The 25,688-nt window shown below is 42.7% G+C and overlaps 1 protein-coding gene across 1 annotated transcript in view; it reads left to right on the top strand.

The window, feature by feature from the left end:
* Positions 1-25,688, top strand: part of LOC138205811 (Golgi apparatus protein 1-like) — a 29,320-nt gene continuing 3,632 nt past the window's right edge. Inside the window, exons 1-24 of the mRNA XM_069162092.1 lie at positions 1-363; positions 4,771-4,800; positions 5,361-5,447; positions 6,792-7,007; positions 7,329-7,532; positions 8,236-8,307; positions 8,564-8,750; positions 9,591-9,805; positions 12,651-12,772; positions 14,524-14,625; positions 14,901-15,054; positions 17,437-17,661; positions 18,633-18,695; positions 19,800-19,913; positions 20,132-20,220; positions 21,342-21,459; positions 21,814-21,906; positions 22,686-22,823; positions 22,933-23,056; positions 23,406-23,548; positions 24,082-24,183; positions 24,591-24,698; positions 24,931-25,051; positions 25,571-25,677. Of these exons, the coding sequence (XP_069018193.1) occupies positions 31-363; positions 4,771-4,800; positions 5,361-5,447; positions 6,792-7,007; positions 7,329-7,532; positions 8,236-8,307; positions 8,564-8,750; positions 9,591-9,805; positions 12,651-12,772; positions 14,524-14,625; positions 14,901-15,054; positions 17,437-17,661; positions 18,633-18,695; positions 19,800-19,913; positions 20,132-20,220; positions 21,342-21,459; positions 21,814-21,906; positions 22,686-22,823; positions 22,933-23,056; positions 23,406-23,548; positions 24,082-24,183; positions 24,591-24,698; positions 24,931-25,051; positions 25,571-25,677 (3,267 nt within the window). The 5' untranslated portion in view covers positions 1-30. The remainder of the gene's footprint in view (positions 364-4,770; positions 4,801-5,360; positions 5,448-6,791; positions 7,008-7,328; positions 7,533-8,235; positions 8,308-8,563; positions 8,751-9,590; positions 9,806-12,650; positions 12,773-14,523; positions 14,626-14,900; positions 15,055-17,436; positions 17,662-18,632; positions 18,696-19,799; positions 19,914-20,131; positions 20,221-21,341; positions 21,460-21,813; positions 21,907-22,685; positions 22,824-22,932; positions 23,057-23,405; positions 23,549-24,081; positions 24,184-24,590; positions 24,699-24,930; positions 25,052-25,570; positions 25,678-25,688) is intronic.

A 25,688-nucleotide genomic window follows, 5' to 3' on the forward strand; every position in this document is an offset into this window, starting at 1 on the left:
CGCGGCAGCAGGCTGACTGGCTCAGTGAAGATGGCGGACTGTATACGTGTTCCTCTGCTCCCGCTGTTGATGTGCATCTTGTCGTTTGTTCATGCGATTCGAGGAGAAAACAACGCCGTCGCCAAACTCACTGCCAACGCCGAAAGCTTCCAGAACCCAGCCGGAGGTCCGGGGCCCGCTGCGGTGAACCCGGGAGCCGCTGAGAGGAGCCTGGGCGCCGGGGCCTCGCTGCCTCGGAGGCGCTCTACCGGCTGGAAGCTGGCTGAGGAAGCGGTGTGCAGGGAGGACCTGACCCGGCTCTGCCCCAGACATTCATGGAACAACAACCTGGCGGTACTGGAGTGTCTCCAGGACAGGAAAGAGGTGAGCTAGCGGGAGTCGGTGCCGTGGTCCCGGGGAAGGAGAAGGGTGTGCCGGCTGAACGAACCGGCTGGCGTTAGCTGCCAGTGCTAGCCAGCTGTTAGCCCCGTATTGCTCGAACGTCACGCCAAATCCCGACCGGAAATGCTGCTTTTTATGAGTCGTGATCTCATTTTTGATACGAGACCCACCGAAAGACAACATCAAAGACATGTCCGGTGTCGTCAGGGTCCGGTCTTCCCTTCGGCATGATGCTACACCACCGACGGCACTCGGCTTCTTTCCGACCTGGAGGTTCCCCTCAGTTAGCTTCATGTTTCACCGACATGCACCAGGTCGATCCAGAGAACATTTACATGTTCTCCGTTGTTCCAGATGGATTCTCGAGTTTTCATCAGCTTCTTGTCAGTGAGCTCAACGGGATCATCGGTGTAGTACATCCGGACTGATCTGGAATTACTCAGCGTTTCATCTGGTTCCAGACCGGAAGTTGTATTTACTTAATAACAGGCTGGTTTAACCTGCTGTTACTCCTGTAGGGAAGGATGTGGTCGGATGGAGGAACCCGAACCGCTCTGTCTGAGGACGGTTCGCTTCTCTTCCAGGGAGAGGTTTGGGTTTCCTCCTGCTCGGCCGGGCAGCACCAGAGTCGGGCTTCCTGCGGGTTCCTGCGGGTTCCTGCGGTTCCTGCGGGTTCCTTTTAGTTCCTGCTTTTTCCTGTGGCTTCCTGCGGGTTCCTGTGGGTTCCTGCGGGTTCCTGTGGCTTCCTGCGGGTTCCTGTGGTTCCTGTGGGTTCCTGTGGGAGTGAATGTTGTCCCGACGTGTTTAAAACAGTGCTTGGGTTTGGGCAGAAATACAACGTTTGGGTCTGATCAGACTGATTACTACCCAGCTGATACCTGATCAGAACACAACTTATGGAGCAAAGGTGACACATTCATGATCAAATCCGGCACCAAACATTCAGTATTTTCTGTAAATATTAGTTATTTTCACTATCGACAAATGTTTCTGCTATTTCTTTGATTAATTGATAAGTTTATTAATATATTGCCACAACAAATTTGAAAAACAAATGTCTGTCGGAGTGACAAGCGGCTTGTGAAGCAGTCCTGAACTGAAAGCTGGTGGATCTGAGCATCTTGAGCCCACTCGGGTCTAAAGATAGTAGTTTAAGGATGGCGGAGGATTACTCATCACTCACTCTCAGGGAAGGAAGAAGTCTGGTCTCCCAGCTCGCGGCTGATTATCCGGCCGGCAGGTTTCTTCGGTGACCTCCCGGCCCGCTGGAGGCTCCTTCAGGGATCATCTCTGGTGTCTGCTGGGTGACAGCTGCTCACTCACTCGTTTGTTTCAGTTCATTAGCTGCATGTAAACAGCAGACTGAGACGCAGGGTTTTACAATGCAAGTATGTTTTTTCTTAAATAGTGTCAGTATTTAAAAAAAAAAAAAAAAAAAAAAAAGTTATTTCCAGACTTTCTATCATGAAAAATCTTAAAAACATTTAAAAATGTGCATATTTGATTTAAAAAGCAGTGTTGATGTTTTAAAAGCAGGTTTGAATGTGTCAACAGTCGATGGACAGAGAGCTGCTGGGGAAAAGATAAAAGGTGGATTTTATAAACAGTAGAAGTACTCGGTGGGAGGTTCGTATCCATAAACGTGAGGAGGAACTTTTGGTGTTTGGTTGCTTGTCTGATAGAAAAAGTAATTTGAATGGGCCAAATTGGACTGTTTTAGTAATTGTAGTGATTTAATGGTTATTTTTACTATTTTCCAACGTTTTATAGAAAAAGAATATGAATCAAGTAATTGGCAGATAAATCAGGAATAAAAAGACTTGACACGTGCAGCTTCAACTGGACGATCTACAGATGAATCAATCAGGAAATAATACTTCCATGTGGAGTTTGCATGTTGTCCTGCGTCTCCGTGGTTACCGCCGGATGTCCCGGGTTCCTCCCACAGTCCAAAGACGCCAGGTGCATGTTGGATTAATTGATAATCTAAATTGTCTGTAGGTGTGAAGGGGAGCGAGCTTTGTAAGAACAAAGCAGGGACATAATAATTGATGTAAGGATTCATAAAACATTTCCTCCAGCTAAAAGCTGAGCTCCATGGAGGGCTGACTCTTGTTAAACATGTCCTTGTTCTTCATGCTGTTGTGAACTACATCTGCTGACTGATTTTTATCACCTTTGAAACACTTTTAATGCCACTGAGAATTATTTTTAATGTCACAACAGAAATGAGCATGAAAGATAAAAAAAACATGTTTTTCTTTGGCAGAGGTTTTGATGTTGAGAGCAGAGTTTAGTTTATGATGACAATGATGTAATTTGAGGTGCTTTTGTCTTGTTTCCTTTCTCAACAAAGCAGCGTGTTTCATGGGAATTTTCATTTCCATGTTTTGTTGTAATTATTTAGTTGTTCACCAGGAACGGCTGCAGGGTGTGTGTGTGTGTGTGTGTGTGTGTGTGTGTGTGTGTGTTTGTGGACTCGGACATCGTAGCAGAGTTTAAGGTCAATATTAAAAGAAGCTTTGAGTCTTTTCTTGTCTCTCTCTCTGGTGAAAGGAAAGAAAACCACCCAACTCGAACCCTTTGACAGGTTTATTTTCTGGTATGAATTTAATGCATTTGAAGGCCCAGTATTCCTGCGTTTGGGTCAGATGTCCCGTCTCTCTGCACCCATCAGGAGTGCCACCTCTAAGGCTCTGAGCCGCCCAGCTGGCACTGCTGCTGTTGTCTGCTTCGACGGTGAGATTAAGAGCTGCTTTTAGACTCAATGGCATTTTTGTGTGTCTCTTGGCTGTCCACTGTCAGGCCTGCTGGTGGCTGTGGTTTTGTGTACGTGGTGCGGAGCCTCCGAGTCCGGAGGGTGGAGGCTCTGGACCAGAGCTGGAAGCTGATCCCTTTTTAAAAAAACATGTTTTTTAAGGAGGATATGAGAGCAAAGAAATGTAGGAGCACAGTGAAAAACACCACACAGTTCATAACAAACAATTTATTATGTACATTTGTTTAATGCGTGTGTGTGTGTGTGTTGTGCAGTTATGACATGAAAACAGGTGGACGACTTTAAGAGGAAGAATGCAGCATGGACCTGAAATACTGACAAAGCTTTTTAAAACATTGAGATTTTTTTCGTTGAAAATCAGACTTAGAAAACAGATTTTAAATTTTAAAGCACAGTTGTTTACTGAATCACAGCTTTGTAAATACACATAAGTTCTTTTTTAAAACATTTGAAAATTTTCTATAAATATTGAAGCCCTGAAACAACTTTTTGAAGAAATATCGACTCTACATTCATTCACCTAATTTTACACAAATGTCCATGACGTGATGGCATTTCATCTCCAAGAGATCAAAGGGTAACTTCACTGCGACATCATGATGTTCGAAAAAAAAATAATCTTCTGGCCAGTTATTCAATGTTATAACTCAGGAACAGAAGGAGAGATCGTGATCATATTTTACATTTAGCATTATAACCGTCTCCCAATATATTTAGCAGAGATCAGTAAATTGTAGCGTCTCATGATATTCTGAAAGTGAGGCGTTTAGGGGACATCTGTAAATTCTGACGAGCAGTCCCTTTGAGTATCTGTCACATGATGCGTGTACATCCATCCGCCACCACGAGGTTATTGTCAACCTTTGAGAAACATCGAGATGTCTCGGCTCTGTCTGTTTTGGACACGAGTTAATCGTGAGTCATCTGTACTCGCTGTTATCATGGTATGATCATAACTTCTGTTCTCGTATCATAAACGAATCCAAAATGAACATATGTCACCAAACGAGAAATGTGAGAACGTACATGTTGGCACTTATTAAAGGTGTGTGTGTGTGTGTGTGTGTGTGTGTGTGTGTGTGTGTGTGTGTGTGTGTGTGTGTGTGTGTGTGTGTGTGTGTGTGTGTGTGTGTGAGAGATATTTAGTATTAATATTTAACTTAGCATGACATTGCTATTCTGTTCCACTCTGGGTCCAGTCGTTTATTGTTTCAGCCCACTCATCCATGTCAATGCTGTTTATACCGTCTGCCTGTCCACAGTACTGTTCTGTTCCTCTGGGATCAGTCTAAGCCCCGCCCACACAGGTCAACTCAGGTCAACGCCCGCAGCAGGAAAATAAGTTGGCGTCCACACAAACGTGGCGTTCAGTGGGTTCCTCAGAGACCGAGGTTTAAACATCATGTGAGCTCCTCATGCTACTGCAGGCTAGACTCGATGTGAACACACGCCTCCATTACAGACACGCTTGCAAGGGATTATGGGAAGTTATTGGTGGCAAAAGATACACGGATGTATCTTCAAAATGTAAATAATAAAAAAAAAAAAAGAGGCTTAAACTTGAAGTTAGTTACTTGAACTAACCTCTCTTCTCTCTTCTCCTCTTTCAGGAAACAGAAATCGCAGCAGAGTGCAACCATGTAAGTGTCCCTCACAGGCTCCCGTAGGCCGTCGGCTAGCAGGACACGCACATCAGACCACAGAGGGAAGAACTGGACTGAATATTCAGCCCAAAATAAAACTGGATTACCCAGCGTCCACCACCATGAAACATCAAACGTCTAGCGTGATAAGATACGATAAGACTTTATTAATCCAAATTTAGTTGTTACGACAGTTTAAGAATACAGGTGGGAAAAGAGAAATACACAAAGAAAAAATGACAAGTATGCCTGCAATAAAAAAAATAATACAAATATTATTTTTTTGAAGAAATTAAACAAATAAAAACGAATGTATAAATACACACACAAGCAAGCTATACACACTAAATACACAAAACACACCTTAAAATATATTGTTAATTGTAAATTTCCCAGGATATACTGTATATTGTACATCAGTGATATGGATTGTTTTATAAGTGATGCGCATAGCGTATATAAATATATATTATACACTGTAGTATAAATGTACAGAATAGTAAATAATAAAATGTATGAGGTACATCTGTAATGTTTCCTGTTTCTCGTCCCTCCAGCTGCTGTGGAACTACAAACTGAATCTGACCACCGACCCCAAGTTTGAGTCCGTCGCAGTGGAGGTGTGCAAGACCACCATCTCTGAGGTGAGTCCCTGAAGCTGAACCTCAACAGCTGAGCTGCAGCGTTTCATCTCGGCTTCCAGCAAAGTTATAAAGAAACCTCAAACATGTTTGTAAAGAGCTGAAACATGCAGCCTTCAAACCGGAGACGTTTGTTCTGGAAGAGCGCAGAAGTCTCTGAGAGAATAATAATAATAATAATAAACTTTATTTGTATTGCAAAAAAGTACACAAGTCATGAGTTTGGAGTGATTGTCTCTGAAGGTAATATTAGGTCATGGCTCAGTTTCATTTGTTTTATTATTTAAAATATTATGTTGAACCAAATAATCAAAAGCAAAGTCTGGTTTTTGTCAGTTTCAAATCATTTTGAGAAGAATTGTGTTTTTCTTCTTGGTACATCAGTTTTTGAGTCTTTCATTGACCGTTTGGCAGCTTTCACGCTCAGCTCTCTGAAGCAACGTTGTTTGTGCTCTCATTATCTTGATAAATTTAAAACAGCTGTTAGCGGTTGCTTCACTTCCTTTTGCAGACTGCGTTAGTAGCTCATGAGACTGAAGCCGACACCTTCACCGTTTTGGTAACACATTGGCAGCTTTACAAAAAACATGCACATACAGAATCATATTCACCCGCCAGGAAACACATACGTGGATCATAAAGAAACGGAAAACACAAAAGTGATACTGGAAACGAGGTCATGTTTATTATGTTCGTGTTGAAACCGTCCGTCGGCGTCCTCTCCGTGTTTTTCTCGGTGTGCTTGAAGATGTTTTCTGTTTCCTTGAAGCTTTTTGTTCTTAATGAGCGTTTGAAGGTGATTTTCTGGTCTGTCTGATGTGCCGGGGAACCTCTCTGTCATGAGATTGAAGGTGTCTGTTATCTGTAACTTTTCTCAATCCAACATCCAGACGCTTCATGGCACGTTACACCCACATTTCCCTTCTCTTTCAGCCGCCCTGTTCTCATCTGCTTATCCACTCTTTGGAGTTTGTCCAACACCTGCTGCCAAGTGCGCTGCAGATGTCCAGTTTCAGAGAGATGAAGTCATCCTTTTCCCATCCGATGCCCACGTTTAGTTTTTTTTATTGCATATATATTTGCCTTTAAAAAAAAATGTATGAACTGCAGAACCAGATGAAGAAACTTCAAAACAAAACCCATTTTTCAAGGACGGACAGTAAATCTATTTAGACCAGACGGGAGAAAAAGTAACAATGAGGTGACGATAAGGAAAACAAAAAGAGGAATGAATTAAAGGGAACAACTGTTCTCAATTTAAATTATCCAACAAATCATATTAATCTGGGTTTTTATCCGCTCGTCTTCTGGTCTGTTTCAACGTGACGCTGTCGTCTCTCCGCTCAGGTGAAAGAATGTGCGGCGGAGGAACTGGGGAAAGGCTACCTGGTGTCCTGTCTGGTGGATCACCGTGGCAACATCACCGACTACCAGTGCAACCAGTACATCACCAAGATGACCAGCATCGTCTTCAGCGACTACCTGCTCATCTGTGGCTTCATGGACAAGTGTCACGACGACATCAATGTCCTGCGCTGCGGCAGCATCAGCACCGGGGACAAGGTGAGAGGACGTCCAGCCCACCTTCAACCCGACAGTTCATCACGGCTCAAGGCCTATTATTATTATTATTATCATCATCATTAATAATATTATGAATAATAAATTATTATTGTAAATATTATTATTATTATTGATATTAATCATATTAGGGTTTAAGGCTTGTATTATTATTATTATTATTATTATTATTAATCTTCAAATGGCAACAACATCCTTAGGGGGGGGAAACAGTGAAATGTCCCACCTGGTTGTCCCTGATGAGTCCTCATTGAGTGACGCTGGCTGCTACCAGCTGTTAGCTGACCTTTGCTCTCTGTGCAGGACGTCCACTCTCAGGGGGAGGTCATCGCTTGTCTGGAGAAAGGTTTGGTGCGGGAGGCCGAGGAGCAGCCGGGGGCACACCCCATCAAGGAGGACTGTAAGAAGGCCATCATGAGGGTCGCCGAGCTCTCCTCCGACGACTTCCACCTCGACCGCTACCTTTACTTCGCCTGCAGAGAGGACCGAGAGCGCTTCTGTGAAAATGTAAGTACATGACCGTCTTATGCACGTGATATATTATTTCCATTTTAATGCAACTTTATACTTCTGCTCCATTTAATAGGCAAAGAGGCAAATATTGTATTTTTTATTCCACTCTATCATCTGACAGCCTCAGTTACTAGTTGCCCTTCCTCTCTGGTGATATTAATGCAGCTTTAAATTTGTAATGTGAATCTTTCTGACAAACAGAAGTGTGTTTTTTTTAAACAAAATGCATTGGTTTTTTTGAGCTTGTTGACTTTTCAGAGAAACACGGTTCTTGCAGAACAGAAATATACAAACATAATAATTCTATGGAATATGATCCATTACTGTAGATTGAACAAACCAACTGCACATAAAATAGTTAAAATAAGCACAACTTTAAATAACTACAGCAGTAAAATGCACGTTACATCAACAGTAATATTAATCCAAAACATAATAAACACTAATATGAAGCATTAACTGCATTTTGTTTACTTTTCCTTTTGAAAATATTTGCATACTTTTACTTATTTAAGGTTTTGAATGCAGGACTTTAACATGCAGTGGAGTATCAGTACTTTTACTTGACCTAAATACTTCACTGGTTTTAGCAGGAAGTGGTTAACTGCATATGAAGTATAACACAACAAGAATCCACAATGTTTAAGCAGGTTTTTTTGTTAAACAGACTATTTTGTTTTTTTGTTGTTTTTTTCAGACGCTGGCCGGAGAGGGACGAGTTTACAAATGTCTCTTCAACCACAAGTTTGAGGAGGCCATGTCTGAGAGGGTGAGCGCTCCTTACTCTGTCTATGACGAGAAAACGGTTTTTAATTTTCATCTGCAATAAATAAAGTTTTAATTTTCATCTGCAATAAATAAAGTTGTGTATCTCCTGGTTTAAAGTTAGAAGATGTTTTGCATCGATGGACAGATTCCCGTGTCACTGCTGCAGCTGCATAATGAAGCCTTGTCGTGAAATGTGTCGTCGTAGTCCGGACGCCAGACTAAATGAATGTTGTGCTGACGCTCTGCCGTGTCCTCAGTGCCGCGAGGCGCTCACCACCAGGCAGAAGCTGATTGCTCAGGACTACAAAGTGAGCTACTCGCTGGCCAAAGCCTGCAAGGCGGACCTGAGGAAGTACCACTGCAGCGTGGACACCAACATGCCGCGGGCCCGAGAAGCTCGTCTGTCCTACCTGCTGCTGTGTTTGGAGTCGGCTGTGCATCGAGGTGAGCTGCACCAACCTGTCAATCACTCTTCGTTCTAGCTTCTGATCAGTGAACCGGTCAGCTGTGTCTCTGTTTAATCTTAGAAAAAAATGTGATTATTAATTTTAATTGCTTATAATTTTAACAAAAAAGTTAGAGATTTCTTTCAGCACAAGTGTAACATTATGCCTTCAAATACTCATTAAAAATAAACTAAAATGATCTCTTAGCTCTTTAGTTTGTGAACAACAGAAACTCAAAGTGAGATTGGGATCCTGTGAACATTGGTGAGGAGGATTTGGAGGATTTGGAGCTGCAGCTCCATCAGACCAACGTGATCACCTGCAGAGTTTCTAATTGTTTCCTTCAACGATGTTCTGGCCTGATTTTCAACATTTTCCACTCATTAGCGTAGTTTTGGGCTTCTGTTGCCCCCCGGTGTGAAACACAGAGAGGACAGAGGACGAGAAATAACGCGATTAAACTCGCACTGAGCTGAAAGCCTGAAGAATACAGCAGCTTTCAGTCCTGATTGATGTCGATAAGCTGCAAACGTCCGTCGTCCGCTTACGAGTATGATGTCGTTACGTCAGCGAGGCGGGAATTGCTTTCGTCACGATATAATTGTCTGGAAAATGATATCAGTATTATCGTGAACGATATAATAAGTGCTGCGGTTAACTTCATGCTCTGAGGTCAATGGACACGACTATTAAAACAATAAAACATAATACAGATGATGTGCTGATGTTATTTTCCATCACTAGTAAAACAAATTAATGATTCATTCCATTAACTTCTATACGTTTTGTGTGTGTGTGTGTGTGTGTGTGTGTGTGTGTGTGTGTGTGTGTGTGTCAGGCCGTGTGGTCAGCGGGGAGTGTCAGGGTGAGATGATGGATTACAGGCGGATGCTGATGGAGGACTTCTCTCTGAGCCCTGAGATCGTGCTGCACTGTCGCAGTGAGATCGAGGGTCACTGCTCCGGTCTGCACCGCAAAGGACGAACGCTGCACTGCCTGATGAGAGTCGGCCGAGGAGACATGGGGGCCATCGAGCCCAACTGTCAGAAGGCGGTGAGTCGCAAATAACAACATATATTATTAAAGTCAGTAAACGCATGTGTGGAGACATTTTTGATGAAGATATGTCTTTTAAACCACACATAAGGCAAGTCTCGGGGACTTCTTTCTGTCATCTACACAATATTATTAAAATCAGGAACGTCCTGCCTCAGCACAACGTGGAAAAGTTGATCCATGCTTTTGTTAAATCCAGGCTCCACTCCTGTAATTCCTTGTTTTCAGCCTGCAGTTGATCCAAAATGCTGCAGCGTGAGCAGAGACGGGTTTCAGCAAGTGAGATCACATTTCTCCTATATTGGCGCCTTCCATAAAATCGAGATTGAACTCAATCTTCTCCAAACTTACAAAGCCGAACTGCAGCTTATCTCAAAGTTCTTATTTTAACCTGGAAGGTTTTTGAGTTTATAAAAGTCCCAAAGAGTTTTAGTTGAAAAGGGTTGCAGAACACGGCTGTTGCACAACAGGACCTCCTTCCCTCCGAGTCATGTGCCCCCGCTTCACCTGTGTCCAATGTAAGCAGCAACCATCAGTGATGTCATCATCCATCAGTGATGTCATCGTTGGTTTGTGAACGTTATGAATCCTCCAGTTCAGATTCTGTCCGTCACCATCTTGATAGTTCGGAGCAGTTTGGAGCAGGAAGTGACCATATTTGGACGAGCTGGGGGAGGAGCCAGCGGTGGATCTGACCGATCTGATTGGAAACCTGACGATACTACGTCCCGCCCACCGATAGCTGTAACCTGACTGCACCACAGACCTGTCAATCAAACAGACACGCCCCCAAAACCAGGTCTTCTTGAATCTTCTTTTCTAATGAATGAGGGATTATTTTCAGATGGACCTCCAGAAAACTAATAAGAAGGAGTGACTTTAGCTAACAACACCGAGATAACTGATGGACACATTTTATTCACTTTGGATTTGATGAGAGAAGTTGAATGGGAGTCTATGGAGCCGGAGGCTTTTTGGAGCCGACCTCTAGTGGCACTCGCTGGTATTGCAGCTGAAGGTTCTTCTACATCGGATCCATTTTCTAGACCCGGAAACTACGAAGACTTTTATATCCAGTCTGTGGTCTGGACGTGTATAGTTTTGTCTGAGGATGAGCAGGAGTCTTTACCAGGTCACCACTGCCAGTGTGTTGGTTGATCTGGACGACATCTCTTTTCTCCCTGAAAGACATCATTTAAGCCAACAATCTGGTCCTTCCCGCTGCACAAAGACCAGTTTCTCTGCGCAATCTAGACGAACTTTGAACTTGAATTTGAAATATTGTGCAGTGTAGATGTCCACTTGGTGAATAAAAAAAAAAAAAATGCAGTGTTTTGTTCCCAAAAGGTCGCGTAAACAAAGTAACCAATGAGGCCAACGTCTGTTTGCGGGCTAGAAATGATCAACCCTTGATTGGCACCTTTCGTTAGCCAGCTGGCTGGTTTGGCGGTTTCCAACCAGGCCGGTCTGGGAGAGCTCTGAATGGCTGTTTCAGCTGTTGCCTTACTCAGTTTGTTGGGACAAATCTCAGCATTTTAACGCCGGACTAATTCTCCCAACCTGTGATCGTCTCACCACCTTCTCAGGAGGTTGATGCACAACAGCTCTTTGTCCTGACGAGAGCTCGGCCCGCTACGTCAGAGCTCTCCCACAGACAGATCTTTGTTTAACTCGGTGGTGTCGAGAGATGCACTCCTCGGCTGGTGGTGGTGTCGAGGCGCAGGAACGCTGCAAGCTTCACATTAATCATCCGGAGCTGCCAGTGAAACAACTTGATACGGTTCAGACTGTGTGCCACGTTCGATACACCAGTGATGTCAGCCATGAATAAACAAGGAGGTACTCATCCACTCGTCTGTTGAACGTTGTGTTACATAGACGGTTGTTCATTGTGGTGTTATGATGCCTTTGGGTTCGACGGCTGCTCTGCATGAAGATCCGGTACAACACCATGTTGTGAAGGCTGCTGTGACAGGAGCTTGTATGAGCAGCCGGCATTCAGCTGAGACACTATCGAGTGCTTGCTGTGCACATGTGTGAAGTTCAGCCGTATATTTCTCCCACAGACTGGATATAAAAGAGTTCGTAGCTTCAGGTCTGTAAAATGGTTCTGATCCAGAAGTGTCTTCAGCTGCAATACCAGCGAGTGCCACTAGAGGTCGGCTCCAAAAAGCCTCCGGCTCCATAGACTCCCATTCAACTTCTCTCATCAAATCCAAAGTGAATAAAATGTGTCCATCAGTTATCTCGGTGTTGTTAGCTAAAGTCACTCCTTCTTATTAGTTTTCTGGAGGTCCATCTGAAAATAATCCCTCATTCATTAGAAAAGAAGATTCAAGAAGACCTGTTTTTGGGGGCGTGTCTGTTTGATTGACAGGCCTGTGGTACAGTCAGGTTACAGCTATCGGTGGGCGGGACGTAGTATCGTCAGGTTTCCAATCAGATCGGTCAGATCCACCGCTAGCTCCTCCCCCAGCTCGTCCAAATATGGTCACTTCCTGCTCCAAACCGCTCCGAACTAACAAAGATGGTGACGGACAGAATCTGAACTGGAGGATTCATAATGTTCACAAACCAACGATGACATCACTGATGGATGATGACATCACTGATGGTTGCTGCTTGATATCACCAAAAAACCTTTTTTAAAACTGAACATTAGTTCATGTATTTTCAGTTGTTCGAAATTTAGAACCAGTTCTTGATACCAAGAACCACTTTGAACAGCAAATTCCTTCCTGCATTTCCCACAATTCCTTGCAGCACCAGAGGTTTTGCTTCCAGCTTCTGCAGCCTGTTTGTAGGATTCTTTTGTAGTGAGTATGATGTGTTCTGTCCTCAGCTCCAGACACTGATCCAGGAAGCAGATCCCGGAGCCGACTACCGCATCGACCGGGCGCTGAACGAGGCCTGCGAGTCTGTCATCCAGACGGCCTGCAAACACATCCGCAATGGAGACCCCATGTGAGTCCTCCTCCCGCTGCGTATGACGTGTCAGGTCATGTTTCTGGTATATTTTAGAATGAGGTGCGTTCAAAAGGTGAGCAGAGAGCGCACATCAAAATCCAAAAGTTATCAGAAACCGAGACCCTTAAAATGCTTCAGAAAGCCGACGGCAACAAAGCAGTGAGTCAGGGGAGGTGTTGTGACTGATATCGACGTTTCAAGAGAGGCGGATCGTCGTTATCCAAGAAGGTGATCCGCTCAGGAGGGTGACTTTTCTTTTGAATTTACAGGCTTGTGCACCAATGCATTTGTCCCAAAGGTTCAGACCGTCAACGCTGAGTTCTGCTTTGATGTTCTGAGGTGTGTGAAGGAAAACATCTGGCGCACACACAACCTGAACTCAAACATGACGTGTTCACTCAGTCGACCCTCCCTGCACCCCCCTGGCTCACTGCAACTTGCTCTGTTCCCAGACATTTAAATACAAAACTCTCTGCTCAGGTTTCAGGTCCACGGTGAAAAAAGGGAGTCACAAAAAAACAGCTGCTAATGTTGATCCAACCAACATCAAATAACAAAGTCACTAAAGTTCGCCATGTGGAGAACCGTTCTGCTTCAACAGGAACCGTCCTGGATATTTCAGATCGCACCTTTTCTCTCTTTCCATGTTTCTCTGATGTGGCTTTCGTCTCACTGCACTGAAAACTTTCAACTCTTTCATTCAGAGTCGCCGAAAAAAACTGCAGAATATTTATTATTCATCCTGATGCAAAGATCCGACTGCAAATCAATGAAAAACGTGATGTGATCTGATTCAAACGTTTGTAAACCTTTGCTTTCGATATCCGGTGTGACGCTCTCGAGCAGAAACATCTTTTTATTGCTCGTTACAGAACAGCTGTAACTCTGTAACGTAACAGCTGTAATGTTGGTGGCTTCTTCACATCCTTCCACATCCTCCACAATCATTTCTCCTTGAGGTCAGGAGTTTGACTTGTTCTGACTTTTTACTTTACAATTCGTCGGTAGTAATTGAGCGTTCATCGTTGCGAGCCGTCCCGGTCCAGACGGAGCAGAACGAGCCCGACCCGTGATCCCGCTCATCACAGAGTTGGTTAAATGTGGTCCGGTTGTTGTGCTGGAATCCAGCGGTTCGCCTCTCATTGATTGTTTTGTGGTCTCCTCCACCCTCTCAACATTTTTCCAGCAGACTTCTGGCTCGTCTGCATCATCTTTGGCAAACTGCAACATTGCTGCACGCAATGTTGGTTTTGGAGAGCAGCGGCTTTTCTCCTTGTAACCCTGCCGTCGTTGTTCAGCGTTCTCCTGTTGGTGGACATTCACATTATTAACGTCATAGTTGCTCAAAAGTCCTTTGTGACCTTGCAGACTTGCTCTTTGTTGGTCGCAACCATCTGGAATTTCCTCCTTTTGTTCACAATGTCTGTGACTGTGGAGTCTAAAATAAATAAAACGGGTCACTCGCTGAAAACACCTGTCTTTAGTTTAATCTTCAAATGATAATCATAGAGGTTCACATACTTTTGCTATGAATAATATGAATTATTGAATCATATTCCTCAATAAATAAAGGACAGAGTCTAATACTTTTTTCTCATTTGTTTGCTTGGACGTGTGAAAATCTTTTTCGGTCATATTTATGCAGAAAATTCAGACTCCGCTGTACGTCTTTTGAAAACATCTGTAAAAAGATGTTTTCCAGCTGGTTTGCAGCAGATGCGGATGAATGTGTGCTGCTGATCCTGCAGGATCCTGTCGTGTCTGATGGAACATCTGTACACTGAGAAGATGGTGGAGGACTGTGAACACAGACTGCTGGAGCTGCAGTACTTCATCGCCAGAGACTGGAAGTAAGTTCGACTACTTCCTCTTTCCTCCTCTCGCTCGCCCTCGCCTCCATCTCTCTTTTCTGTTGAATGTGGTTTATCAGGGAGCCTCTCCCAGCCGATAACAGACCACATGAATGTTTGGTGGTGGAATAGACGTAGGCCTTAGGATAACTGATAAGATGGATATTTGTGTGCCACATAACTATTGATGTTTGAATTATTCACCAAATAACATGACGGAAGTTTCTGAAGTGTCAGATTTAGTTGTTAATCTTTGTGTTGTTTTTTTAACCAAGGTTGGATCCGATCCTGTATAAGAAATGTCAGGGCGACGCGTCCCGACTCTGCCACACTCACGGCTGGAACGAGACCAACGAGATGATGCCGCCTGGTGCCATCTTCTCCTGTCTGTACCGCCACGCCTACCGATCCGTGGAGCAGGGACGCAGGGTGAGTCTCTGCTGGCAACTCTGAGGATTTGTTTTTTTATATTATTTATAAGGTTTTGTTCACAAAGTTTTTAACATATGTGAGTTCGACCGTCTCTCCAGATACATTTCAGTCGCTCAAGATAATCCACAGGCTCTGTTTCATTCGGATCAGCTACCAAATGTAGAAAATATTGAATCTGCTCACAGTGTTGTTTGAGGGATTATCTGGAGTTTGCAGAACATTGTTTCTCTAAATAAACTCTGCAGTTTATTACTTTAAAATGTGAGCAGCACAAGAAAAATACCTCTTTTACACTGAGGTGGTGAAGAATTTTATACCGGTGTGAACTCGACCCAGTTTCGCTCGGCCGTTATGAATCCTCCAGTTCAGATTCTGTCCGTCACCATCTTGCTAGTTCAGAGCGGTTTGGAGCAGGAAGTGACCATATTTAGACGAGCTGGGGGAGGAGCCAGCGGTGGATCTGGCCGATCTGATCGGATACCTGACGATACTACGTCCCGCCCACCGATAGCTGTAACCTGACTGTACCACAGGCCTGTCAATCAAACAGACACGCCCCCAAAAACAGGTCTTCTTGAATCTTCTTTTCTAATGAATGAGGGATTATTTTCAGATGGACCTCCAGAAAACTAATAAGAAGGAGTGACTTTAGCTAACAACACCGAGATAACTGATGGACACATTTTATTCACTTTGGATTTGATGAGAGAAGTTGAATGGGAGTCTATGGAGCCGGAGGCTTTTTGGAGCCGACCTCTAGTGGCACTCGCTGGTATTGCAGCTGAACACACTTCTGGATCAGAACCATTTTTCAGATCTGACGCTACGAACACTTTTATATTCAGTCTGTGGTCTGTCACCGTCCGTAGAGAATCACCTGCAGTCGTTCCACCCTACTGGGCGTAGACCTCGGGTTAATTTGAACCAATCAGCATGTGCAGTAACCGTCAATCTGCCACCGGTGCAACTACCGACCGTGTCCACCAAAGTGTTTTCTCTTGAGTACAGAATATTTTTTAAATTGCTTTAATGAACGGCAGCAGCTTGACGAGGTGCTGAGTGTTTATTCTGCACTGAACGATCAGCAAATTTTTTTAAAGTCTATTTTTTAATACATTTTTTCCCCATCAGCAAGAGTTACAAGATGCGCTGTGCTCGTCACTGTCACCAGCCGTCCAATCACAGTGAAGTCGTGGCGGGACAAACGTGGTTAACCAACGACACTGGTCGCTGATTGGTCCGCCCTCCTCCGGCTGTTCAAACGCCGAGTTACTTTAAGCAAAGTGATTCTTTAATCTAATTTATTGAAAGTGATAATTAAAATTTGAGAATCGTTGTACTTTAGCACTCTCTGGAACTTTCTTTATAAATCTACATTTGTTGCAGCAGGTTGAATTTACTCATTAAAATAGAATGTCATTGACCAGAGATATTCTTGTAGCTCCCCGGTAGAGCGTCTGAAGCAGAAAACCTCGATCAGCCTGTGAGTACGTCTTGTTGCTGAACTGAATAATCACAGGAAGCTTGATGACTGCTGGCTCGTAGTATACGTGATTGTGTTTCATTCTCATCTAGTCTCAGTGCATGTGGGAGCTGGTTTTTAATTCCTGAACTGTGACTTGAAGAATCAATACAAAACTCCAATTAAGGAAAACGGGGTTATTCTAATTAATCAACTGCAGCAAATTATAGATTTTTTTCAATTAAAATCAGCAGTAGAATGTGCTTTATGTCTTTAAAGTGATACTCCACCCAAAATATATTGTTTTAGTCTTTATCAAAGGCTTGTAAAATGTTTTGTAAATCAAAATCTGTTACAAAATTTAATAATATAGAAAAAGGTTTTCTCCCTCTCAAAGGAAGCACCAGTGGTTGTTTGCAAAATCCTTCTTCGTAGTTCATCTCATCCTCAGTGTCTTTAAACCACCCATATTTTCTTTAAAACATCTACTTCTGTCTTTTGGTCACACCAGCGTTTCCATTTTTTAAATGGTCAAATTTAGTATTTAAATCTATACATTTTATTGAGCAGGTTGGGTGAACTGTGATTTTCACCATCAGCAGCAGTTAATGAGCTGTTGGGTCATCATCCAGTTTTATTTCAAATCTTCTGTTGGAGTATAAAGAGACTCGTGCTGTGATCCAGATGACATCCTTCCCTCAGTACACTAACAAATAGGGTTCTTCTATGTTTCCAAATTTGATTGTGAAACAAGTTGTAACTAAATAAACTTCCCTTACAAATCTACAGACTTTTAAGAGCTACCTCTAAGGATTGTTTGTGAAGCACTGAATGAATGAAAATCCAGGGTGTAGTATCATTTGAGCACCAAAAGCTTTGAACTTCTCCAACACTGACGCTGTGTTCGTTCCCTCCAGCTGTCCCGGGACTGTAAGGTGGAGGTGCAGAGGATCCTCCACCAGAGGGCGCTGGACGTGAAGCTGGACCCGGAGCTGCAGAGACGCTGCATGACCGACCTGGGGAAGTGGTGCAGCGAGAAGACGGAGTCCGGGCAGGAGCTGGAGTGTCTGCAGGATCATCTGGAGGATCTGGTGTCTGACTGCAGGGACGTGGTGGGAAACCTGACGGAGCTGGAGTCGGAGGTCAGACGCTCTCCAACGTCCTCTTAAACCTTTCCGCTTTTCTACGGCGCATCACATTAAAGTGACCTCAGTCTTTCTGACTCACTAAATCATTAAATGTCAGAATTACTCAAAGTAGGAAACCGTAATCATCCTCCAACTCAGTGGTTCATCAACTTCTTTTGACTTTTGACCAGTAAAAAGTTCTGTTGTGATCCTCAGTTGTCACAGATTTTGGTTAAAGTATGAGTATTGATTAGTCCCTCCAGGATTGTTTTTGTGATTGTTGTGATCAAACATATTTGATGTTGCAGCGGACTTTCTAAAAAATAATGTAGATGTAATATTGTTTTTAAAGTGAGTTTTTTTTGTGTAAAATTGCGGAAATTAGAAAAAATTACAAGTCAAGAAAGAACATTTGTTTACTTGATCCAGTGAACAGTTTTATTTGATGATGAAAACAGGAGCAGAGACTCTCTGATTAAATGAGGAGTTATTGTTGGTAATAAAGAGAGTTTTGTTTGAAAAGATTTACTTCATGATGTTAATACTTTCAGCACAGATTCTGTTGACGATGTTTTTTGCAGAAAAATCGCAGGAATTTAAAAACAATTTCAGGCTTCAGCAAATATTGCTGCGCTTGCTTGAATTTAAGTTAATTATTGAAATCGCAAGATCAAGATTTCTTGGAGGGACTGATTGATTGATTGATGATGAAGTTTCATTCATTTTTAGAGTTTTAAAAGGTATTAAACCAAAAATAAGACAATTTAAAAAAGTATTACCCTACATAAAGAAATATATTGTTTCTTCTTCTATCTCTTAATTGTTTTGTGACCCTAGAGGTGAATCTTGAGACCTTTGGGGTATATTTCTCTGACTGAATAAAGTTTGTCAGCGATATAAAATCAGTTTAATCAGAAGTCCCTGATGTGATTTTCCTGAATGTTTTGTCTGAGTTGTGTCTCTCCGTCTTCTTGTTCTGTCCTCAGGATATTCAGATCGAGGCGCTGCTGATGCGAGCGTGTGAACCCATCATTCAGGGATACTGTCATGTGAGTACGCTCCGTTACGTTAACGTGCCGAAGCTGCAGATTAAAGGAATAAACCGCAGTGTCCACATAGTGTTTGTCATCTAATCATCGACGACGCAGTTCAGGAAGTTATTTCTAACTTGAGACGTTCACGGACCTGGACGACTGTCCGGTTATCTCATCCTTCATTTTAAAGGAGAGCTGAAATCTGTGTTTCCAAAAGACATTTCTGGAAAATATTTTAGTTTTGTTTTTATCCAAAAACAGCTTCAGCACAACCTGCCATGATTGGTCGACACACGGCAGGCCAGTTCATCTGATGGTCATATGCTGCAGACGTGTTCTCATCTGTCCATGTGACTACAATCATTCAGACTGATGCTGTATGCATGTACAATAGTGCTCCTACACGTTAGGACTGCATTTGAATGCATCACCTGCAGCATATCTACTGGCTCTTCTTATTTTATCCAGAAATGAACGTGTTTTTGAGCCCTCTGTTTAACATCTACCAACATACACTGTTGGATGTATTTTTATTATGTTGTTTTTCACATGTAAAAAAAACATAAAAAAGCAGCTCTCAAAATCTCTTCTTACTTACGAGTGAATAGATAAATTTATAAAAATGTAAGTGCCACTGATATTTTCTAATTGTTTAAGTCCCTTTTTTATTTTAATTTTAAGAAGTGCATCATGTGTTTATAAAAGCGCACTTTAAAAGCTTTTTAAAACTTTAAAAACATGATATTTCACCACCTAAAAAACATTAACAAGAACAAATATTTACACTGAATACAGTATATTCCCCCCCCCCAAAAAAAATGCATTTAATTTAAGTCATTTACATAAACTCTGATAAATTATTCAAACTGCTGAAAGGGGTTATGGGTCTGAAAATTGGTATTCATGCCTCTTTTATTCAATTAAAAATGAAATACAATGTCTGTCCTAATAATAGAGGAGTAGAGAAAAGTGGATGTTTCAAGATATAATGAAAGAAATATGTCTTTTTCGAGTGGATATATTATTGTATTAATTATGTGCTTTCATTTGAAAACACTGGAAGAAAAAAAAAAGATAACAGCTGAAATAAATTTGTGACCTTCCTCCTTTGTTTTTTAGGAGGTAGCTGATAATCAGATCGACACCGGAGACCTGATGGAGTGTTTGGTTCAGAACAAACACCAGAAGGAGATGAATGAGAAGTGTGCGGTGGGAGTGACTCACTTCCAGCTGGTGAGCAGACTGATGACGAGTCGTCGTGTTGTTTCAGCTCTGAGGGAACAAAATCAGAAGCTTGTTGGGATTTATTATCCAAAACCAGTCAGGGATCATCATTTCTTTTTAACCAGTATTGAAATATTTAAAGAATCCACCGTGTTTGAGTTCGCTGACATTTTTCATAAACTGTTGACTCCATAAATACCGAGCAGCTCCTCTCTGTCCGTCCACAGATTCAGATCAAAGACTTCCGTTTCTCCTACAAGTTCAAGACGGCCTGCAAGGAAGACGTCCTCAAACTGTGTCCCAACATCAAGAAGAAGTGAAACTCATTCACACAAACACAATACGACACTCTGACCTTCATATCTGCTGCACAAACAATCACCCTCCATTTTATTGGCTCCCGAAGGTCAAAAGTCAAGTTTGAAGTTCACATTGTTTTCAGGTGTTTGTGTAAATGTTGCTCGTCGGTTCCTGAAACTCCTGCTGAGGTTTTCAGAGGAAACCTGATGACTGAATTATAATGTGAGCTGCCAACAACCTTTTTCCATCCAGCAGTCCATTAAAAACACTGAGGACAGTTTCAGTGTTCAGAAACGTGATCAAAGGCTGAAAGGAATAATACGGATTCTTTCACGTTATAAACGCACAGCAGTGGTTGCTTTTTTAGGCTTTATATTTCTTTAGCTCTTCAAATGGAAATATTTGCCAGACTTTTACAAGTTTAAAAGAAGGCTTGTGATATTTCAACATGTCCACGCTAGCCGCTGTTAGCTCTGAATGCAGTCTCTCAATTAGCATTTCACTCATCAGTCTTTGAGGAAAAAATGAAGCGTATATTGTATATTTAAAGTCTAATCACATCCAAAACAACTCTTATAATTAATTTAATCCTTTGTGATTTTATTGAAGATCAACTATTACTTTGAGCACAAAAGCAACAATGTGTGATAAAAGCACGACTGCAGAATCCAAAAAACTCACCAACACTTTCCTTTTTTTGTTTTTCTAACTCTATTTAAACTTTTTTGTTGTTTTTCACACATACAAAACAAAATAAACAGATAAGAATGAAAAAGAAGAACTGGTGAAAAATCTAAAGTAATAATTACTATAAATAAAGAATCTGACATTTATAAATAGGAGGACGTTCGTAATGGAGTCAACTACTGAGACACGGGGACGTTTTCAGTGGTATTTTATTACAATAAGACGTTATTGATACTTCAACCCAGATCTCCGTTAAACACCATCAACAACACTTTTCTAAGGCAGCTTTTAATTTTTCAAGTTTTATTCTCTGAAATGAACAACTTCCACAGTATTCACTCCTTTTGTCCCGTGATGTCTTCCACCAACTCAACTCACCCATTGGTCCGTCTCCTCCGTCATGTTGTTTGACCTCCAGTGTGTGACTGACGGCTGTCCTCCTGTTGTCAGGGTGGACGTTGTGATCTGCCTCAGCACCACCGTGAGGAACGACACGCTGCAGGACGTCAAGGAGCACCGCGTCTCCGTCAAATGTCGTAAACAGCTGCGGGTGGAGGAGGTGGAGATGGTACGTTCACTGACACACCGGAACAAAGACAACCAGCATGTTATTACAAGAGGTGGAGCTGCAGAACTAAAGAGGGAAGGAGACACCTGAACACTCAGAAGGAGAGATGGTAGTTCAACATGGGATTCAAACAGTTTCCTGGATTTGATGTCTGTTTTTTTCCAACATTTGAAAAGCTGAAGACACAAATCTCGTGGAAAGTTTTTCCTCTTCTCTTCTGAGTGAATGTTTTTTATTCCTCCTGAACTGCTGAGGTTATTTGTTGATCTGGACTGCGATCCGTCCTCTCTCCTACACAGACTGAAAGTCTCTCTGTTTTCTTTGTTTCTGTGAATCCACCGTGAATCTGTGCAGTCGGAGGACATCCGTCTGGAGCCGGAGCTCTACGACTCCTGCAAGCAGGACATCAACAGGCTGTGTCAGAACGTGGCCTTCGGCAACGCACAGGTCAGCAGCCACACACACACACACACACACACACACACACACACACACACACACACACACACACACATACACACACACACTCACTCACACACACACGTAGATTGAGAAAGAGTCACTGAGTGAGTGAGGAATCAAAGAGCGATCGCAAATTAAAAGACTGAATGCATAACAGCATGTGAACGACAGAAAAGGGGACTAGCGTGATACGATGACACGTGGACAGACAAAAAATGGAAGTAAAGTAAAATAGAACATTGTTGTTTTCTCTGACAGGTGTGAGCTTTATTATTAAAGAAATAAATTAAAATGTAAAGAAATGCGTCCAGAAAAAAAGCTGCACATGCTGTTGAATTTAAGCCGTTGTGATACGAAGTGTGTTGAGTATCAGTTTGTTTTTGTTCACGTAAAAGAAGGTGATTCAGCTGGTTTGGGTGGAGCTCAGCCATGTGAATAAATGTTACTGAACATGAGCTCAGAGGATCAAACATTCAGCAGCAATATAAGACAAACGTTTTAAAGTTAAGGTTAAACTTGTTTTGCACTGAGACTTAATTTTCTCCAAGAACTTTGAAATTTACAACATAAATATGAGTAAATATTGCAGCCAGTTTTATATTTTATTTATGTATGTATATCTCTATATCTCCTATATCCCTATCTCTATACATATACGTGTGTGTGTATATTTTTATTTCTATTTATTGGCTCTCTGGTTTGTTAAAGCTCCAGTTGGAGACGTTTGTTGTCGATCACCTGAAGGTCTCTGTGTCTCTCTGAAGGTCATCGAGTGTCTGAAGGAGAACAAGCGTCTGCTGACTCAGCGCTGCCACCAGAGGATCTTCAAGCTGCAGGAGGTGGAGATGGTGGATCCCGAGCTGGACTACCAGCTGATGAAAGTCTGCAAGCACATGATCAGGGTATCACATGTTTTGGACTGCTTTCTTTTTTTCTTTCTTGTTGAACTTTCGGTGTGTGACGCTTGTTTTCACGAGGCTCCTGAACCTATCGTCTGTTTCATTTGTTCAGCGGTTCTGCACCGAGTCGGAGGGGAAGAACGTTCTTCAGTGTCTGAAACAGAACAAGAACAGCGAGTTGATGGATCCCAAATGTAAACAGATGATCACCAAGAGACAGATCACCCAGAACACAGGTACACACACACACACACACACACACACACACACACACACACACACACACACACACACACACACACACACACACACACACACACACACACACACACGTAGATTGAGATTTGCCAAATGTTGATTTCTTCCATCTTTGCACTACAATGTTTAAAAAGTAGGAACATTTCACATCATGACCACAAGTGTGACTTCTGATATTGTGTTTTGTGTGTGTGTGTGTGTGTGTGTGTGTGTGTGTCTGTCTGTCTGTCTGTCTGTCTGTGTCTGTCTGTCTGTCTGTCTGTCTGTCTGTGTGTGTGTGTGTGTGTGTGTGTGTGTGTGTGTGTGTGTGTGTGTGTGTGTCTCCAGACTACAGGCTGAACCCGGTACTGAGGAAAGCCTGTAAAGCCGACATCCCAAAGTTCTGTCAGTTCATCCTGAACAAGGCGACGGCGGACAGCGAGCTGGAGGGTCAAGTGATCTCCTGCCTGAAACTCAAATACGCCGACCAGGTCAGACACACGGCCATCTTTATTAGATGGAACACATTTACACATGTAACACACGGAGACGGTGTCCACGGAGACGGTGTCCACAGAGACCGCGGCGCTGTCCAGTATAGATAAATTGATTTCCTACTTTCCTGAGCAGAAACATTTGAACAGTTTTGTTTACAGATGAAACTATAATTGGTCGGTTTTAGTTTCTCTGAGTTAAAAGATGAAACTTGAATTCCTCTGCTTCACTTCCAGACAGTTAGCTCGTCTTTGAAAAATCAACAAATGAATGTTTAAATAAAGACTGAAGGGTCAAAGGTCATCAGTGATACCAGAATCCTTGTTTAACTTGTTTACAGCAGAAGAAGTCAGGTCGTCTCGGACAGTAAACATTCGTGTTTTTAAAGATTAGTGCTTGAAAACCATTCAGGAAAACTTCATTGACTAACGCCGAGTCGGATATTTGGGGGCATCTTTAATCAATCTGATAAAATAATGCAGTGTTTTAATTAATTAGGCATTAAAATGATTGATATGTGTTTTGGCAGCGGTTGTCTCCAGACTGTGAGGATCAGATCCGGGTCATCCTGCAGGAGTCAGCGCTGGACTACAGACTGGACCCTCAGCTACAGATCCACTGTACACAAGAGGTACACACACACACACACACACACACACACACACACACACACACACACACACACACATACACACACACACACACACACACACACACACACACACACATACACACATACACCACACGCACGCACACACACACCACACACACACACCACACACACACACACACACACACACTTATCTGATTGGTATTTTAATATGCAAAAGATTGTTACACAATGTGAAGGTGAAAAACAAAAATTTACACTGTTTTATATTTTTGTTTAGGATAATATGGTGATTATTGATTATCATAATTATTGTGTGTGTGTGTGTGCGCGTGCGCATGCGCGTGCGCGTGTGTGTGCGCGTGTGTGTGTGTGTGTGTGTGTGTGTGTGTGTGTGTGTGTGTGTGTGTGTGTGTGTGTGAGTGTAGATCTCCAGACTTTGTCCAGAGGAGGCAGCAGCTCAGGAGCAGACCGGACAGGTGGAGGAGTGTCTGAAGTTCAATCTGCTGAAGATCAAACAGGAAGGATGTAAGAAGGTAAACAGACTCTCTGCTGCCCCTACTGGACACTCGGGATAAAGTGACCCCTGAGTTTATGTTTAAAAGATGACATGTTCCAGAGTTTCAGGATTATTCATGAACTTCACAACACCTCACACTTCTTTTTCTTTTACTGCCCCCTCCTCCTCCTCCTCCATCTCCAATCCTCCTCCTCCTTCATCCTCCTCCTCCTCCTCCTCCTCCTCTCCATCCTGTTAATCCTTCTCAGGAGGTGTTGAACATGCTGAAGGAGAGTAAGGCGGACATCTTCGTGGACCCCGTCCTCCACACAGCCTGCGCTCTGGACATCAAACACCACTGTGCTGCCATCCCACCGGGCAAAGGACGCCGTGAGTCCACAAACAAACGCACACCCTGGAAAATCTGAAATCCTCATTTTTATTACCTTTTATAATCTTTTGTTTCATGATTATAAAAAGAGAATCCTGTTATTTTCAATAGTTCAGGTTTTATTGTCTGATTTCAGTCGCATCATGTTCCTGCAAATGTTTCACAATAAAAGCGTTGTCAGGAGACCAAAGGTTTCTCTTGAAACACCAATGGGCTCTTAATTTGAAACACTTACAGGAAGTGTTGAGTTTGTATTGGCGCGTAATGCAATATTTTTTAAAGCGCATCTGGGAGCCGAATTAAAATGAGGCTTCGAGTTGATGTTAAATAATTAATGCACCTTAAATGTCAATATGACAACTTTAAACAATCCGTTTTATTTGATTTGCTCTGTTGAATTAAACGTCTTAGAGATGATTGGATCTTCAAGCATCAACTTCAAACTAAATAGCTCCAAACTCATCTCACATCCAACAAAGCAGCTTCAGGTCAACACAACAATGTGCGTCTGTTCTCAGAGATGTCGTGCCTGATGGAGGCGCTGCAGGACAAACGTGTTCGTCTGCAGCCCGAGTGCAAGAAGAGACTTCAGGATCGCATCGACATGTGGAGCTACGCTGCCAAGGTAACGTCACC

This window comes from Embiotoca jacksoni, unplaced genomic scaffold (genome assembly GCF_022577435.1).
Source record: "Embiotoca jacksoni isolate LCO1_2020_lvr unplaced genomic scaffold, fEmbJac1.0.p SCAF_3, whole genome shotgun sequence".
NCBI classification, from domain to species: Eukaryota; Metazoa; Chordata; class Actinopteri; family Embiotocidae; genus Embiotoca; species Embiotoca jacksoni.